Genomic DNA, 19,468 nt, shown 5'->3' on the forward strand with positions numbered 1-19,468 from the left:
ACCCTGTTTTCGCATTGTCATTATGGGTTATTGTGCGTAGATTGCTGAGGATTTTTTATTTATTTAATACATTTTAAAATAAGGCTGTAACATAACAAAGTGTGGAAAAAGTCAAGGGGTCTGAATACTTTCCGAAGGCACTGTACTTTAGTTTATTTAATAAATATTTTCTTATCTCAAATTTCTAAAAACCTTTGACAAGATAAGCCATCCACCTGACACACCTGAAAGGTGTGGCATATCAAGAAGCTGATTAAACAGCATGATCACTACACAAGTGCACCTTGTGCTGGGGACAATAAAAGGCCACTCTAAAAGGTGTAGTTTAGTCATACAACACAATTCCACAGATGCCTCAAGTTGAGGGAGCGTGCAATTGGTATGCTGGCTGCAGGAATGTCCACCAGAGCTGTTGCCAGAGAATTTTATGTTAATTTCTCTACCATAAGCCGCCTACAACGTCATTTTAGAGAATTTGGGAGTACGTCCAACCGGCCTCACAACCGTAGACCACGTGTAACCATGCCAGCCTATGACCTCCACATTCGGCTTCTTCACCTGTGGGATGGTCTTAGATGACTCTCCCGGACAGCTGGTGAAACTGTGGATTTGCACAACAGAAGAATTTCTGCACAAACTGTCAGAAAGCGTCTCAAGGAAGCGATCTGCGTGCTCGTCATCCTCACCAGGTTTCTTGACCTGACTGCAGTTCAGCATCGTAACCGAATTCAGTGGGCAAATTCTCATGTTCGATGGCCAACGTCATACTGGAGAAGTGTGCTCTTCACGAATGAATCCTGGTTTCAACTGTACCAGGCAGATGGCAGACAGCGTGTATGGTGTCGCGTGGGCAAGTGGTTTGCTGATGTCAATGTTGTGAACATAGTGCCTGGTGGTGGGGTTATGGAATGGGCGGACACATAAGCTACGGACAACAAACACAATTGCATTTTATCAATGGTAATTTGAATCCACAGAGATAACGTGACAAGATCCTGAGACCCGTTGTCGTGCCATTCATCCGCTGCCATCACTTCATGTTTCAGTTTGATAGTGCACAGACCCATGTCAGAAGGATCTGGACACAATTCCAGGAAGCTCAAAATGTCCTAGTTCTTCCAAGCCTGCATACTCATCAGACATGTCACCCATTGAGCATGTTTGGGATGCTCTGGGTCGACGTGTATGACAGCATATTCCAGTTCCCGTCAATGTCCAGCAACTTCGCACAGCCATTGAAGAATTGGACAACATTCCACAGGCCACAATCAACAGCCTGATCAAGTCTATGCGAAGGACATGTGCTGATCTTCATGAGGCAAATACTTGTCACACCAGATACTGTTTTTCTGATCCACGCCCTTACCTTTTTTAAAAAAGGTATCTGTGACCAACAGATGCATATCTGTATTCCCAGTCATGTGAAATCTATAGATTACGGGCCTACTGAATTTCAATTGACTGATTTCCTTATATGAACTGTAACTCAGTCAAATCTTTTCAAATTGTTGCATGTTGCGTTTATATTTTTGTTCTGTGTAGTTGATGCTACCAGCCTGGAGCCCTCGCAGACGTTTTCTCTCCCGGTGATCGCCTCAGCATCGCATCTGCAGCAAAGCAGAGGAAGGGAAGCTTTTCATCACTCTGGAGAGCCCTGCGAGGAAAAAATAAGAAGCCTGTTGTTGCACTGTTATACAGTTGAACCTGTTGATACAGGAATATCCAGCATTAATGGCTCTTAACTCTGTAACTATCTATTTTCAGGCCCATGTGGCTGCAAAGAAAAAGGACAGACGCTAGAAGGTTGAGAGCCTCACCTCACTCCACAGGAAGCTGCTGGCACCTTCATTGTGGAGGACCGGCTCATTGTTATGGCTGGAACGGAATAAATGGAATGGTATCGAACACATCAAACTAATGGTTTCCATGTGTTAGATACCATTCCATTCCCGCCATGATTATGAGCCGTCCTCCCCTCAGTAGCCTCCTGTGCTACACAGGGAGATCAGTAGTGGGAGGGGCTCAATGCTACAGACACCTGCGATTGAGACTCGATTGCCCTACTTCCATCTTCAGACTCTCTCTCATTCACCCCACCGATTTTTATCAGCAAACTTTTTTTTGGGGGGGGGGGCATTTCATTTGAATGTGTTTTCTTTTTCATTGAAACAAATATCTAACAAGTGGATGTTTTTAATGGCGAAAATAATTCTCACTTTGAAATAGCTTTGACAATTTCCAGTGCTCTCTGTATTTATTTGACTTTGTGCAACAAACAACCCAAATATAAAGCCTTTGATTCACAAAAGAAAGCTTATTTTATCTTCAGTCAACGTTCATGACGTAAGTTCAGTTAGACCATGAAAAACAAGGTGAATTTTCCACTCCGAAAAACAAACACGTAACATTAGCTGAAAGACACCAAGGGCCGGATCCAAGCCACCCTGCCTTAGCAATGTTTACACAATATCTTTGTTTACCCACTATGTTTAGGCCTACATACTACTGCATAAATATTTGATTGAATCAAGCCCAAAGTCTCTAAGCGATTATTGAACTTAAATTAAAATTAAACATAATTGAGATATCTAATAAATGATCATAATGGTTATGAAGCGCTCTACGTGTCCCCAAACGGAATGCTTTTCTTTGTAATGATTACCCATCTGTGGTCAAGGGCCTGTGACTGGCACTGGGAGGAGATCTCTTTGGCAACAAAAACATCATGAATCACATTTACTTTGGAACCACTTGAGGACTACCAAACTCAAATGAAAAATCAAAGACATTAAGTGGCTTTCAGTTCACTCCATTATACCCAAGCATTTGTAATCTCAATGTCTGGCTCATCAGACCTGCATTCAAATACTATTCGAAATCAAATAGTTTGCTTTCAACAGTCTGGGTTTGCACTTTTGGGACATTTAAAATGATTTCAAATAGTATGTGAACCCAGGTCTGTTGCTTATACACACCCTTAGTAGAGGAAGGTGACACACCCCAAACTTCAGCTGTAACAAAGTGTTATGGAATGGCCAACACTTCCCATGGTGATCCAGCATTCATTGTCTGTGTTTCTGGGTAAAGAGAGATGTTTTCATCAAACCTTGAACAGGAGATTACTGACTACACGAAATTCTAACAGAACAAATTGTCTCTACTTGAAACAGCAGTGTTGCCTCTCTCAGTGCTGTTTTCTGTGCAGAGCAGTTTGTTGGATCCAATGCTCTGTGGTGTGGAGGGGGTCCACTTGTCTCATTCACCCCTGGTGTTCAAGTCCCCCATAGGCATAGAAAGAATGGGTTGTTACAAATCAGTCACCAAGGAAACAACGCCATGTCGCCAGCCCAGTCCCCATGGAAATTATCCATCGCTGGTACCGTACCAATATTTGGAAGCATCTTTGTTTGAGAGCACAAGAGTTTAAGTGACATCAGGCGTGAGACTATCAGTTTATCAGTCTCAGAAACCCTTTATCAGTTTCAGGTGCATTTCACCTCAGAAGTTGGAGCAGAGATTGCTTCTCTACGGTCTCTGGTTGAAAATATGCATGTTGAGATGAATCCACTCAAAGAGATGCATGTTGGGAGTCAGTGCCCAACCCTTCCTATCTGCTAGCGATCTTTGATTGAGTGGATGACTCAGAGAAACATGAGGAACCAAGCAAAAATTGTCCTTTTGGTGTTCAGATCCATGCCAGGGCAATACAGAAAGAGTAGGTTTTTTGTTTATTAATTTAACTGATGTGCGAGAGTAAGAGAGGGGTATGTTAGTTGAGTGCATCTTACCACCCTGTTCCACAGCTTAAGAACAAATTAGAGTTAATTTAAATTGTGGTTTTACGTTTGAATACAATTTGGTTTAACACAACGGAATTAGAACTAGTTTGAGAGTGTATTTTAACCCTGGGAGGGGTAGAAACCAGTGTTGCCAACTTAAAGTCGCTATATTCAGTCAGTTTTCAGACCCCCACAGCAACTTTTATTTGTCAAAGTGCCTAGCGACAAATTAAGCTACTTTTCAGGCTGCCTTGGAGATGAGTTTTGATACCCTTTAGTGACTTTTCCCACTAAATAATTCCACAAACAAAAGTGAGAAAAGCTGCCTATGCAAAATAATTCACAGCAACACCGCACACACAGGTACAGAAGCATAAGGGGAGGGGGTGTGCAGCGGGAGAAGGGGAGAAAATGTCATGGTAACAGCAAAACATCACCTGGCGACAAATCAAGCAGCCAATAGGAATTCTCACAAAAAAATTGTTGGCAACACTGGTAGACAGCATACAAGCCAGATTGGTGTCATTATAAAGCATGTGATTATGTTGAACTGTTTAAAACTGACCCCTCAAATGGCTGAATAAGAGAAATGCCATAATAAAACCATTAAATCTGACCCCCATAAAGCTGTTAAAAATCCCTGCTTCAGGTGTAGAGCGCCTTAATAGAATATGGGCATGCTAAGTGCTATGGGAAGCCGTCAAAAATGGGATGGATCGAGCAAGAGTGTGTGTGTGCGCACGTGGTAGGGAATCAGAAAGTAAGGATAGGAGGAGGCTGCAGCAGTCACTGGTAGGAAGGGTGTGGGGAGGAGCGGGATAAAAAGCGAGAGGAGGAAGGTCATGACTCTTCGTTGCCCGAGTCTTCCTCGTCAATTAAGCAGTTCCCCTCCTCTCCGGCCATCTGGCACCCAGCTTCTGCATCATCTTCGTCTTCCTCGTCATCCTCCTCAATGTCATCATCGTAGAGGTCGTCGTAAAGCAAGTCCGAGCTGCTGTCGTGGGAAGGCACTTTGGTCTGGATGCAGTACTCCGCCAGCGTGGTAGGGACCTTCACCCCATCCCGCTCCGCCTCCACTTTAGTGGACACTACCTGCTTCCTGAGAGAAAGAGTAAGATTCCAGGTAGAAAATGAAGTGATTGACTGCACTGAATTTCCATGTTTAGTCATGTGTGTGTGAAGGAGTATATTGCTGTTTTTCATTGCGTGTTAAAAGAGAGAATTTTAGGTACCTGATGATCTCAGCATACTCTTTGTCCTTGCCCTTGCTGTCTCTCCACTTGCGGAACATAACAGAGGCATCGACATTGGCCGGGGAGAAGGTGTTGGGCTCGTTCAGCAGAGAGATCACACTCAGTAGGATGGTCCTGAATAGACATATTCATATACAAACAGTACACAGGTAAGGTCACAGGTGAGTACATCTGGGCCGTGTTCACTAGGCATGTCAGGGGTACGTTCAGTTGATTAAACATTTAGCTAGGTTTTACAACAGTACGTACTGAGAGACATTCTCCTGAAATGTTGCGCACCATTCTTCAACTTTTAGGTATACGGTGCATTTGGAAAGTATACAGACCCATTGACTTTTTCCACTTTGTTACAACCTCATTCTAAAATTGATTAAATAGTCCCCCCCCTCATCAATCTACACACAATGCCCCATAATGACAAAGCAAAAACAGGTTTAGAAATGTTTGCAAAAGTTTTAAAAATAAACTGAAATATTACATTTACATAAGTATTAAGACACTTCACGCAGTACTTTGAGGCAACTTTGGCAGCCTCAAGTCTTCTCGGGTATGACGCTACAAGCTTGGCACAACTATATTTCTCTCATTCTTCTCGGCAGATCCTCTCAAGCTCTGTCAGGTTGGATGGGGAGCGTCGCTGCACAGCTTCTCAAGGACATTCAGAGACTTGTCCCAAAGCCACTCCTGCACTGTCTTGGCTGTGTGCTTAGGGTTGTTGTCCTGCTGGAAGGTGAACCTTAACACCAGTCTGAGGTCCTAAGCGCTCTGGAGCATGTTTTCATCAAAGATCTGTACTTTGCTCTGTTCATCTTTTCCTCGATCCGGACTAGTCTCCCAGTCCCTGCAACTGAAAAACATCACACAGCTTGATGCTGCCACCACCATAGGGATGGTACCAGGTTCCCTATAGGAGTAACGATTGAATCGTGATTTAAGAATGATGGAGGCCACGGTTCTTTGACCTTCAATGCTGCAGATATTTTTTTGGTACCCTTTCCCAGATCTGTGCCTTGACACAATCCGATCTCGGAGCACTACAGACACTTCCTTTGACCTCATGGCTTGGATTTTGCTCTGACATACACTGTCGACCATTTTATAGACAGGTATGTGCCTTTCCAAATCATGTCCAATCAATTGAATTTACCACCGGAGGACTCCAAGTTATTGAAACATTTCAAGGATGATCAATGGAAACAGGATTCTCCTGAGCTCAATTTCAAGTCTCATAGCAAAAGGTCTGAAAACTTAAGTAAATAAGATATTTCTGTTTTGTATTTTTAATCAATTTGCAACCTGTTTTCGCTTTGTCATTATGGGGTATTGTGTGTAGATTGATGAGGACAATTTTAGAATAAGGCTGTAAACGTGAAAAAGTCAAGGGCTCTGAATACTTTCCGAATGCACTGTATAGAGAGCAATAGTAATGGGCTCCTGAGTGGCGCAGCGGTCTAAGGCACTGCATCTCATTGCAAGAGGCATTACTATAGTACCTGGTTCGAATCCAGGCTCTCTCACATCCGGCCACATTTGAGAGTCCCATAGGGCAGGGCACAATTGGCTCAGCGTCATCCGGATTTGACCGGAATAGGCCGTCATTGTAAATAAGAAATTGTTCTAAACTGACTTGCCTGGTTAAATAAAAATCAAATGGTGTATTTTTAAAAGGCACTAACGGAGGCCAACTCCACCATGGCTTGTTGGCCAAAGCCTATGGGGAAATTGGGTTTGTCAAGGGTTTTTGGATAAATTACAAAAATAGAGTCTGTGGTAGGCTTAGGAGATCTTATACGTTTTTGTTCTATGAGAAACTCATCAGCTAACATCACCTTTTGTTCATTTTGAAGCATTTACAGTGCATTCGGAATGTATTCATACAGAGTATTTTACCTGACATTCTGGGTGGGGTTCCATCTCTCAGAGGGTAGCTCTCCACTCTGTGGGTCGTCAACAGGGGGGTGAAGGATGGAGATACACACTTCCCCATTCTGTAGACAAACAGCAAGTTACTCTCCACAGAAAGACCAACAATTACCCATAAATCACATAAAATCAAGACAAACATACAATGTGGTATACATCACCTCATATATGTTGGGGTGCCACATCTTTGTGAGGAAACGGAAAGTAGGTGGAGAGTAGGGGTAGTCAACTGGAAACTTCATGTGTGCCTGTGAAATGAAAGTCAGTGATGTGTGCGGGAAGGAATACTTTGGCTTTTCACAAATAGTGTGTCGCATATTGACACCCACTGGAGGGTTGTGGCAAGTTCTTCCTGGGTGACAGCTTAAGACTCAGTTGTAACGTAAAATATTGCAATGTTTATTTATATGGTCAAAAAAACTTTGGAAAGGCAACAAGCGGTATGCCAAGTTTGGGAAACACTGCTCTCTAGGCAGAGGTACAGGGATTGCCTACATATAACAAAAAAGTGTGTTTGTATATACTATAAGTAACGCTACTGTTTGGATTATTGTTATTTTATTAATACTTTAGACTAGTTAGCAATAGGTCCCAGATCAGGTGTATTGCAGAAGAAATTCTCCCTCACCTTGAAGTATCCTCCCTCATAAAGTGTGTTGGGGGGTCCAAATATGGCCACCTCCCAGTTGTACAAGTCAGACTCTTCTACTGGTGTGATGCGGAAACCCTCCACTGGTTCCTCTTGGAGAGACTTCAGTTCAAGCATTAGTGCCTTCTGAGAGCTTGGCATCTGCTGCTGTGCCATGGTGACCCCAGTGGCAATGAAGACTGGCTGAAAACCGGACGACCCCGTTGGCACTCGCTCTTTGGAAGCTTTCCTAACAGCCAGTCAAATAAATCAGGACCAATTCAAATTGCTCGTCCCAACAACCAACAGCTGGTTGTCATACAGAGGGGCTGCAAGCATTACCCACCAGTGGTGGCACCACGTTTAGTTGGTAGCTAGGTTAGCTAACGTTATCCATCCAACTGTGCAGCCTGCTCTCAAAACGTTAGCTAGCTAGCTACAGTAGCGAGGTAAACAAAGCGACAAACTGCTGCTAGCTCTGTTGACAGTTCTGTAGATAATGAGGAAGCTGCTTTTGGTAGAGACTAAAATACTCCTATACGGTTTAATGACGTGTCAAATGTTTTTAACGCCGCACATTCCTCAATCTGATCATATATGTTATGGTTTTATCCTGGATGAGAGGGGGGTGCCGTTTACAAATGATCTATCGAAACGTTCAAAATATAGCTTGCTAGCGTCTTTGATCTCCAACCAGTTTAACTTGTGTAATAATAAATTAGACGACAAAGGGTGTTTCTAAAATGTTTCCCATGTCATTCGTCCGTTCTCCGTCGATAGGTGTGCACCGTCTCAGCACGTTCAGCGGGTTGTTCTCCGTCATTTGTTTGTGTGCGCGAGCATAGCAAGCTTCTCCACTAGAGTCAAACTCAACGAACGTTTATGATTTAGTTTTAAAGCCGCCCGACAAGCAGAATCGCTTTAAAATAACTACAGTGATATAAATTAATCCACGTGTGTAGGAACTTCATTTTCTCTCTCTCGTTTCTCACTTCGCAGTTTGCTTTCAACAGATTCCAGTGCACTTGCTGTCTCGCGCCATACCTGTGTGAAGCTAGCCACTTCTTCTTCTTCGATGAGGTTTAAGGGCGGTTGGCGTCCAATAAAATGTTGCATTACCGTCACCTACTAGACTGGAGTATAACTTCCTTATTTTGCTTTAAAAAAAATAAGAATACAAAAATAAAGACCCTACAGTCACTAAAAACCCACCACCCTACTCCACTATTTAAATATATGTAGTCCTACCTCAGAACACTTATCACACCCTGTAACTCTCAAATACCTCTCTGCAGCTGCCACCACAACCTCAATTGTCTGTGATTTATGTTCCACCCCTGCAGTACAGTTGATAACCATTGCTATAAATGCAAAAAATCTAATCTTACTGAAACATATACTGTATCACTTGTTACTCACACCACTCCTCTCAGGATCCCCCCTACTTTCTGAACTGCCTCAGCATAGGACAACTTCTGCTCTACTCTAACCCTGGAAACCTCAATCTGCCTCTCTCGCACAGGACATTTCTGATCCCCAACCCCATGGGCACCCCTACAATTAACGCATACCACTACTTTCCCCAATGCTACACATTCCTTTGTACAGCTCACACCTCCCTCCTACACACTGCTGCCACATGCCCATACGCTTGACACCTGTAACAACGTAATGCTTTTGGCACAACATCTCGTAAGGGATAGCGTATATCTAACATCACTTTGTCGGGCAAAGACTCAACATCAAAACTCAAAAGGCCAGACAACAACTCTTCTGTTTCGCCCCTCTGTCTGCGTCGCACCAAATGACAAGTATCACAAACACTGGGAATCTTCCCTTTCAGTTGGTCAACTTTCACATTTACCCCTACCCCAGTAATCACTCCTCTCAATGGCACCCTTTCCGTGACAACAAAACAATTCACCTCTCTTGTCCCCATTCATTTAACACGGTGCGCCTGCTACCTCTGACCAGTAGGAACACAAACAATTATCACAAGACCACCTCCTGGTCACCGATTCCACGGAACTGAACTCTGTTTTCAGCCACCCTGAAACCACAAATGGATCAGCCAAAAGGGGTCCACTTTTTCAAAAAATGTCACGCCTACGGTCACAGAGTCATCTTTATCCTGACCCTCGGTGCAAGCATCGAGCTCCGACAACTTCACCACACCTAACCCATCTGGACAAGAGGAATACCTATGTGAGAATGCTGTTCATCGACTACAGCTCGGCATTTAACACCATAGTGCCCTCCAAGCTCGTCATCAAGCTCGAGACCCTGGGTCTCGACCCCGCCCTGTGCAGCTGGGTACTGGACCACCTGGGCCGCCCCCAGGTGGTGAGGGTAGGCAACAACATCTCCACCCCGCTGATCCTCAACACTGGGGCCCCACAAGGGTGCGTTCTGAGCCCTCTCCTGTACTCCCTGTTCACCCACGACTGCGTGGCCACGCACGCCTCCAACTCAATCATCAAGTTTGCGGACGACACAACAGTGGTAGGCTTGATTACCAACAACGACGAGACGGCCTACAGGGAGGAGGTGAGGGCCCTCGGAGTGTGGTGTCAGGAAAATAACCTCACACTCAACGTCAACAAAACTAAGATGATTGTGGACTTCAGGAAACAGCAGAGGGAACACCCCCCCTATCCACATTGATGGAACAGTAGTGGAGAGGGTAGTAAGTTTTAAGTTCCTCGGCGTACACATCACAGACAAACTGAATTGGTCCACCCACACAGACAGCATCGTGAAGAAGGCGCAGCAGCGCCTCTTCAACCTCAGGAGGCTGAAGAAATTTGGCTTGTCACCAAAAGCACTCACAAACTTCTACAGATGCACAATCGAGAGCATCCTGTCGGGCTGTATCAACGCCTGGTACGGCAACTGCTCCGCCAACAACCGTAAGGCTCTCCAGAGGGTAGTGAGGTCTGCACAACGCATCACCGGGGGCAAACTACCTGCCCTCCAGGACACCTACACCACCCGATGTCACAGGAAGGCCATAAAGATCATCAAGGACAACAACCACCCGAGCAACTGCCTGTTCACCCCGCTAACATCCAGAAGGCAAGGTCAGTAAAGGTGCATCTAAGCTGGGACCGAGAGACTGAAAAACAGCTTCTATCTCAAGGCCATCAGACTGTTAAACAGCCACCACTAACATTGAGTGGCTGCTGCCAACACACTGACTCAACTCCAGCCACTTTAATAATGGGAATTGATGGGAAATGATGTAAAATATATCACTAGCCACTTTAAACAATGCTACCTAATATAATGTTTACATACCCTACATTATTCATCTCATATGTATACGTATATACTGTACTCTATATCATCTACTGCATCTTTATGTAATACATGTATCACTAGCCACTTTAACTATGCCACTTTGTTTACATACTCATCTCATATGTATATACTGTACTTAATACCATCTACTGTATCTTGCCTATGCCGCTCTGTACCATCACTCATTCATATATCTTTATGTACATATTCTTTATCCCCTTACACTTGTGTCTATAAGGTAGTAGTTTTGGAATTGTTAGCTAGATTACTTGTTGGTTATTACTGCATTGTCGGAACTAGAAGCACAAGCATTTCGCTACACTCGCATTAACATCTGCTAACCATGTGTATGTGACAAATAAAATTTGATTGGATTTGATTTGACCTACCACCACCGATATTTCGCCCACTTTCACTTCCATTTCTCCTCCAGTCTGCGATCCGGCATACAGCTCACTCTGCTACCATTCTTCTTTAACAAATCATCTCCTTACTGTGCTGAAAGTGTGTGGTCAATCACAGTTTACAACATTTCTAAATCCCCCTACCTAACTCAGTACTTCTGAGAAAATAAAAAAGAGCCATACTAACTTCTAATAGACCCTCCCCCATCCCCCAAATCCCTTCCAAACCTCCCCAACCTCAATGACCCTACACTTCAATCTTTCCCTCTCTAACATACTTACAACAATATAACAACACATGCTCCACCATTTCATTGACCATACACTCCAGACACAAACCATTAACATGCTCGCCAACCAGATGTAATGGCGAGTTCAATGTACAATGTTCTTAGCGCAATCGAGCAAACACCACCTCTTCCTTCCTAGTCTGAACTTTGAATCTTGGTCCACCAACCTTTCTTTGGAGGGCATATAAAGGCTCTGATCTTACATTTGGCCTCACCTCTACCCAGTGGAACATTAATATCAATTATATCTCGTTTCAAAGCTCTTTTGCCTAACTGGTCTACAATGTCATTCCCTTCCACACCCGAATGTGCTGGGACCCAGCAGAATATCACTACTACACCCATTCTCTCAATTCTCCATAATTACATGAATACCTCCAATAGTAGGTCACTCCTATTAGATTTACCAGATTATAAACTATTCCATACAGACAGAGAATCTGAGCATACTATAATTATAACAGGTTGTATGTCCTTCACCCACTGGAGGGCAACTACTATTGCCAACAGTTCAACTGAGTATACTGACAGTTCATCTAGTCTTCTACATATCTGCACATCAAATTCAGGAACACAAACGCCTGCTCCTCTGCACCCACTATCTGGGTCCTTGGATCCATCTATGAAAAACAGTAAAAAAGCATAAATACTTTTACCAATGTAATTGTCAACCAGTTTTCCAAAATATCACTGACTTCTGACCAATCTTTCATTTTCTCTACCAAAGTTAGATCAAGAACCGGACCTGGGAGTAACCATGGAGGAAAATCCCCTATCACCACAGAAGGGCCAACCTCCAACTCCCTCAAACCACTCATCAGCAAGCTTTCCAACTGTCCAACCAAAATATAGTTCATCAACGATTGTCTATTAGCACCCATTCATAACCAGAGACCGAGCACATAAGATTCAACACCTTCTTACACCTGGTTTCAACATTTATGACATAATCTGTCCATGTACAGTTGAAGTCGGAAGTTTACATACACCTTAGGCAAATACATTTAAACTCAGTTTTTCACAATTCCTGACATTTAATCCTAGTAAAAATCCCATGTCTTAGGTCAGGTAGGATCACCACTTTATTTTAAGAATGTGAAATGCCAGAATAACAGCAGATAGAATGATTTATTTCATCTTTTATTTCCTTCATCACATTCCCAGTGGGTCAGAAGTTTACATACACTCAATTAGTATTTGGTAGCATTGCCTTTAAATTGTTTAACTTGGGTCAAACATTTCGGGTAGCCTTCCGCAAGCTTCCCACAAAAAGATGGGTGAAATTTGGCCCGTTCCTCCTGACAGAGCTGGTGTAATTGAGTCCGGTTTGTAGGCCTCATTGCTCGCACACGCTTTTTCAGTTCTGCCCACATATTTTCTATAGGATTGAGGTCAGGGCTTTGTGATGGCCACTCCAATACCTTGACTTTGTTGTCCTTTAGCCATTTTTCCACAACTTTGGAAGTGTGCTTTGGGTCATTGTCCATTTGGAAGACCCATTTGCGACCAAGCTTTAACTTCCTGACTGATGTCTTGAAATGTTGCTTCAATATATCCACATAATTTCCCTCCTCATGATGCCATCTATTTTGTGAAGTGCACCAGTCCCTCATGCAGCACAGCACCCCCACAACATGATGCTGCCACCCCAGGGCTTCACTGTTGGGATGGTGTTCTTTGGCTTGCAAGCCTCCCCCTTTTCCCTCCTAACATAACAATGGTCATTATGGCCAAATAGTTATGTTTTTGTATCGTCAGACCAGAGGACATTTCTCCAAAAAGTATGATCTTTGTCCCTATGTGCAGTTGCAAACCGTAGTCTGGCTTTTTTTAATGGCGGTTTTGGAGCAGTGGCTTCTTCCTTGCTGAGCGGCCTTTCAGGTTATGTCGATATAGGACTCGTTTTACTGTGGATATAGATACTTTGTACCTGTTTCCTCCAGCATCTTCACAAGGTCCTTTGCTGTTGTTCTGGGATTGATTTGCACTTTTCGTACCAAAGTACGTTCATCTCTAGGAGACAGAACGCGTCTCCTTCCTGAGCGGTATGACGGCTGCGTGGTCCCATGGTGTTTATACTTGCATACTATTGTTTGTACAGATGAACGTGGTACCTTCAGGCATTTGGAAATTGCTCCCAAGATTAACCAGACTTGTGGAGGTCTACAATTTCTTTTCCGGGTTCTTTGCTGATTTCTTTTGATTTTCCCATGATGTCAAGCAAAGAGGCACTGAGTTTGAAGGTAAGCCTTGAAATACATCCACAGTTACACCTCCAATTGACTCAAATGATTAGTCTAACAGAAGCTTCCAAAGCCATGACATAATTTTCTGGAATTTTACAAGCTGTTTAAAGGCACAGTCAACTTAGTGTATGTAAACTTCTGACCCACTGAAATTGTGATGCAGTTAATTAATCTGTCTGTAAACAATTGTTGGAAAAATTACTTGTGTCGTGCACAAAGTAGATGTCCTAACCGACTTGCCAAAACTATTTTTTTGCTAACAAGAAATTTGTGAAGTGGTTGAAAAACGAAGTTAATGACCCCAACCTAACTGTATGTAAACTTTCGACTTCAACTGTATATCGCTCATTGAACCATGGACCAAAATATTTATACTTAGAAACCCTCCCCATAGACTGTCCATACAGAAACAACTGTATATTATCAGCAACTTTCTTCTTCGAGAACAACAAGACTTCGCCATTGACAATTTAAACCCCAGTCAATCAACCATCTTTCAACATCCACTATAGCTTGTTGAATAGATTTGATCACAAGACATTCCTTCCCCTCTTCCAAATAGCTCCATTCTTAGCATAGGGAAGCCCCAACACCCCTACCTACATTTGAAAACCCACTGTTAATCGTAATGTTGAACAAAATAGGACTCCATAGGCATCAGATAAAAATGGATCCTATTTTAACTTTGAAAGAGGGATTAAATAAGGCCAAAACCTATGCAGGCTATACCTGCATCAAACAAAGACAACTACCCACAAATAAAAAAGGGGGGGAATGCCTAAGTATGATTCCCAATCCGAGACAACGATAGACAGCTGTCCCTGATTGAGAACCCTACCCGGCCAAAACATAGAAACAAAGAACATAGAGTTTCCCAGCCGAGTCACACCCTGACCAACCAAACATAGTGAATAAAAAGATCTCTACTGTCAGGGCGTGACACACAGCTTATTAAGGTTGAACGCATCTCATCTACGGTGAAAAACAGCATCCAAAGAAGAGTCAAAAGTATCCTTTTTCTTATACACATTAACATGAGCATTTAAAATCTCAAAGTAACCCCACTATGTACCCTAACAAATGTCTTCCCCAACAAGTCAGATTTTTCTTTATCAGTTTCAGCAATTTTTGGATCAAAACCTGGAATTTGAGTCAAAATATGAACTTGCTTATTTCAGTTATCTTCTTCAACATAGACTATACATCCCCCAGCTCAGTACCCCTGCCTATTGTAGAGCAGAACTGTCTCCATGCATTTCTCTTGACAGACTTTAACGACCCTACGTACTAAAGCCCTCTTCCTTTGGAAATCAAGTAGATTCTCAGGAGTCATATTGCTATGCAACACTCTGTAAGCCCTATTTCTTTCTCAAATAGCTACAGCGCACTCTTCAGTCCACCAAGGAACCACCTTCCTTTTTTTCCACCCACTTCACTCACTGGCACATATAAATTCGCAGCACACGCAGCACTCCAACAGACTTTGAGGCAATGATCACCAAACTTTTCCCAGTCTGCTTTATGAAAAGCACCATCTTCTGAATGATACTCTATCTGGAATAGTAACATCAAAGTGAATGAAATCAGGAAATGATCACGTCCAACAGTCGAATCATTCATTACATTACATTCACACAAAGATGCATGAGTTAGAAGCCAGTGAGAGGTCCAGGCAGGATGTAACCCCTCTAACAACATCGACTCTTGTACCACATCCATCGTTAAGACATACTAATGCTGGTTTCCATCATATCTTCCACAATAGTACTATCAGCATCTGTATGTGTGCTTCCCCATGAACTACTATGTGTATTAAAGTTGCCATACCATATCTCTCTAGAGCCCAATTCTCCTGATATTTCATCAAATATTGCTACAGATAGTTGATGACTAGGGTTGTGAAAATGTTGTAACTTAATATTACTACCTGCACTGTAGATTCCCACCACCACTCATTCATATGAGACAGTTATATTATGATATTCAAGACCTTCCCTTAGCACACTCACCACCCTGTCCAATCTATCAGATCTGATTGATCAATAACCAGGAATAATACAATCAAGATGTGGTCTAAGCCATGTTTCTTGAAAACATATCACATCAGGGTTGATCTCTAAATCAATGACATATTTCTTAAAACTCCTGACCGTTAGCAATAAGGCTTCTGTCATTCCACTGAAGGATAACAAAAACCATAACTTAATTATCATCATACTGAGACATTCCATCATTAGTATTATTATTAGGCGTCAATATGTGAGAACAAGATTTCTGAACAGGTCTAGTATCCGTGTCTGGACCAACATAAGCAACATTTCCTACAGTAGGTCCACTTATTCCAGGAGAGGCCCTATTGTCTCCATCATTCTGCCTAATAGTTCCATCAATCTGCCTTGCAGCGTCTGCATAAGAGTCATTATGAGTGATTTTATATCTTTGGGCCTCTCTAGCCTTTTTCTGTAGCTGGCATCCATCAAATGTGGCACTCTGTTCCCACCCCAATTACAACAGTTAAACCTTGACATTGTTCCCACATTCACCAGAATCATGTGCCCCTCCCCCCTTGGCACATCCTTCCTTTCCTTTGCACAGAGCCACTACATGTCCCATTCATTGGCATTTAAGACACCTTAATGGAGGTGGGACAAACTCTCTTAACAATGAAAACCAGGAAGCCCATCTGTACTTTCTTACATAAATCCTTCTCAAACATTAATAGTACTGACAGGATTTCTTTCATACTGAACAGACTTTTGGATTCAACCATTATGCCCCCCTCTACATTTTCTTTGAAATAAACCTATGGACATAGACAGTGGAACCCCAGAAATCCCCCCTCAGTTTAGCCGAAGCTCATTGAAATGACTTGTGGTTTTCTTCCCATTGGGAGTTTTCATTTTCAGAATCTTAGGGTTTATATGAGACAGACCCCCGTGGTCGCATCAAACACGAGTACAACTTGACACATTACTACATTGTTTTTCACTTCACGTTCTCAACACTAGAAGTGCCACTGCTGTTAGCAGCGTTTATAGCAGGGCCATTATTTTTTCTTTTCACTTTCATCCCCACCCACACCATCAGGATATCTGCATATCATTAATGTCGACCACAGTCCTGCACAGCTGTTGCTAAAACCGCCTACCACAATATAATACGTTGGATTCTATTTCACTCCCTCGTTTGAAGTCGAACCCCTCGAATGCCGATCGCTTTGTCGTGGATCACTCAGGCCTTGTAAAGCAGCTGCTTCGTCTTGATGTTAATCTTTGTTAGTAGTTTACCGAGCTTTTCCTTTTCAAACAAGCGCGCTCTTCCAGCCACCATCCACAGACACTTCCTCACCTGACAGCCTCTCACCCCTCCGAAGCTAGCCACAACAAGGATTAGCCACAATAGTGGAATTTGCCTTTCCTCTTCAAAATAAAATGAAAGTGATTCAAACGGATACAAAAAGAGTGGAATCGTGACATATTTGGACTAGATAATGCTCAACAAGGTCGGAATGTTGTTATATAAATGCAACGAAAGACAATCATTTAAAATGTTGAAATCGCACTGATTATGTATTAGATTATGTATTAGAATTGCATTGGGGGTTATACTTCTATGCACTATACACCCTTAGCTCCTGTATATGGATCTCGGATCCATAAATTGGGGTATGAGGCTACTCGATGACACCCACAGATTACGATTCTGAAGAGTTTACACAAATATTAGCATGGTAGTTCATCATATTATGGAACTCTAACTGTCAGATATCACCCCATTGTGCGTATTGACATTCATATTGCAATGTACAGCCTTACCTATGGCCCTTGGGTCCATTAAAGGGGTATCAGCCTACTCGGTGACATAATTTAAGATGGCAGGAGCAGTGGTTCCCTGTATGTCCCTGTCCCTGAACACCTCCAAAATAAAAGTAATGTGGTTTGATAAGAATGACCCTCCCCCCAACATTGTGATTACAACCTCTGAGGGTTTAGAGTTTGAGGTTGTCACCTCATACAAGTACTTGGGAGTATGGCTAGACGGTACATTGTCCTTCTCAGCAAATATCAAATCTGTAGGCTAAGGTTAAATCTAGACTTGGGTTCCTCTATCATAATCGCTCCTCTTTCACCCCAGCTGCCAAACTAACCCTGATTCGGATGACCATCCTACCCATGCTAGATTACGGAGACATAATTTATAGATCAGCAGGTAAGGGTGCTCTCGAGCGGCTAGATGTTCTTTACCATTCGGCCATCAGATTTGCCACCAATGCTCCTTACAGGACACATCACTGCACTCTATACTCTGTAAACGGGTCATCTCTGTATACCTGCCGCAAGACCCACTGCTTGATGCTTATTCATAAAACCCTCTTAGGCCTCACTCCCCCCTATCTGAGAGATCTACTGCAGCCCTCATCCTCCACATACAACACCCGTTATGCCAGTCACATTCTGTTAAAGGTCCCCAAAGCACACATCCCTGGGTCGCTCCTCTTTTCAGTTCGCTGCAGCTAGCGACTGGAACGAGCCGCAACAAACACTCAAACTGGAGTTTTATCTCAATCTCTTCATTCAAAGACTCAATCATGGACACTCTTACAGACAGTTGTGGCTGCTTTGCGTGATGTTTTTTTTGTTGTCTCTACCTTCCTGCCCTTTGTGCTGTTGTCTGGGCCCAATAATGTACCATGTTTTGTGCTGCTACCATGTTGTTGTCATGTTGTGTTGCTACCATGCTGTGTTGTCATGTGTTGCTGCCTTGCTATGTTGTTTTCTTAGATCTCTCTTTATGTAGTGTTGTGTTGTCTCTCTTGTCGTGATGTGTGTTTTGTCCTATATTTATATGTCATTTATTTAAAAAATATTTGTATTTATAATCCCAGCCCCCGTCCCCGCAGGAGTTATTTTGCCTTTTGGTAGGCCATCATTGTAAACAAGAATTTGTTTTTAATTGACTTGCCTAGGAAAATAAAGGTAAACATAAAATTAAAAATACGCTACACAACTCAACAATAAGCCAGTTTATTATCAACGTCACTACAAATCCCAATTTCTCCCGTCTAGGGGCAAGCCCTGGTAGCTCGCCGTGATCGTATAGTGGTTAGTACTCTGCGTTGTGGCCGCAGCAACCCCGGTTCGAATCCGGGTCACGGCATTGCGATACACAATGTCACGGCAAAAGGGCTCTGTTTTTAGATGTTTTTGAAAGCAACTTAGTCTTCCCTACAAAAAAAGAATAAAGTTAACTATCGCATAGCTTTTGGCCCACAGCTAATGATCAGCAGACAAAACGCAAGGAGCCATGTGAGTGCAGCGCGCCGTGCGTAAATGGAATATTCCGATTCGCCAGCAGCCGGCGCACAAAGCAAACTAATTCTGCCCTTTCTGCCTTTCTCAATTTAATGCACATGCAGCAGCAGAATGCTCATTGGTCTAAGTTTACAGCGGGAAGAAATGCGCTAACTCAAACCGTCGTTATGGAGATGCTTTTTGTGTATGGAAACAGTGGGAAGGAGATTTCCACTGTTTAAAAATGTAGTGCATACCGGTATGTTAGATTCTTAGCGTTGATACACGAGACAGAGAGCTCGTTTGGTCAGTTAATCTTCCCGAAGAGGAGACTAACTTCGAAGTTCGAACATT

The 19,468-nt window shown here is 42.9% G+C and overlaps 1 protein-coding gene and 1 non-coding gene across 2 annotated transcripts; one reads left to right on the top strand and one right to left on the bottom strand.

Moving 5' to 3' along the window:
* Positions 1-2,177: 2,177 nt before the first annotated feature.
* Positions 2,178-8,778, bottom strand: LOC112263259 (ubiquitin-conjugating enzyme E2 R2). The gene is made up of 5 exons (XM_024439335.2): positions 7,584-8,778; positions 7,117-7,203; positions 6,923-7,020; positions 5,012-5,146; positions 2,178-4,878 (listed from the first exon to the last, which is right to left on the bottom strand). Exons 1-5 carry the CDS (start codon positions 7,758-7,760, stop codon positions 4,620-4,622), a joined length of 756 nt encoding a protein of 251 aa, XP_024295103.1. The 5' UTR covers positions 7,761-8,778; the 3' UTR covers positions 2,178-4,619.
* Positions 8,779-18,908: 10,130 nt separating this feature from the next.
* Positions 18,909-18,980, top strand: trnah-gug. Its single transcript has one exon. It is a non-coding gene; the product is annotated as a tRNA-His (tRNA).
* Positions 18,981-19,468: the final 488 nt, after the last annotated feature.

This window comes from Oncorhynchus tshawytscha, linkage group LG12 (genome assembly GCF_018296145.1).
Source record: "Oncorhynchus tshawytscha isolate Ot180627B linkage group LG12, Otsh_v2.0, whole genome shotgun sequence".
NCBI classification, from domain to species: domain Eukaryota; kingdom Metazoa; phylum Chordata; class Actinopteri; order Salmoniformes; family Salmonidae; genus Oncorhynchus; species Oncorhynchus tshawytscha.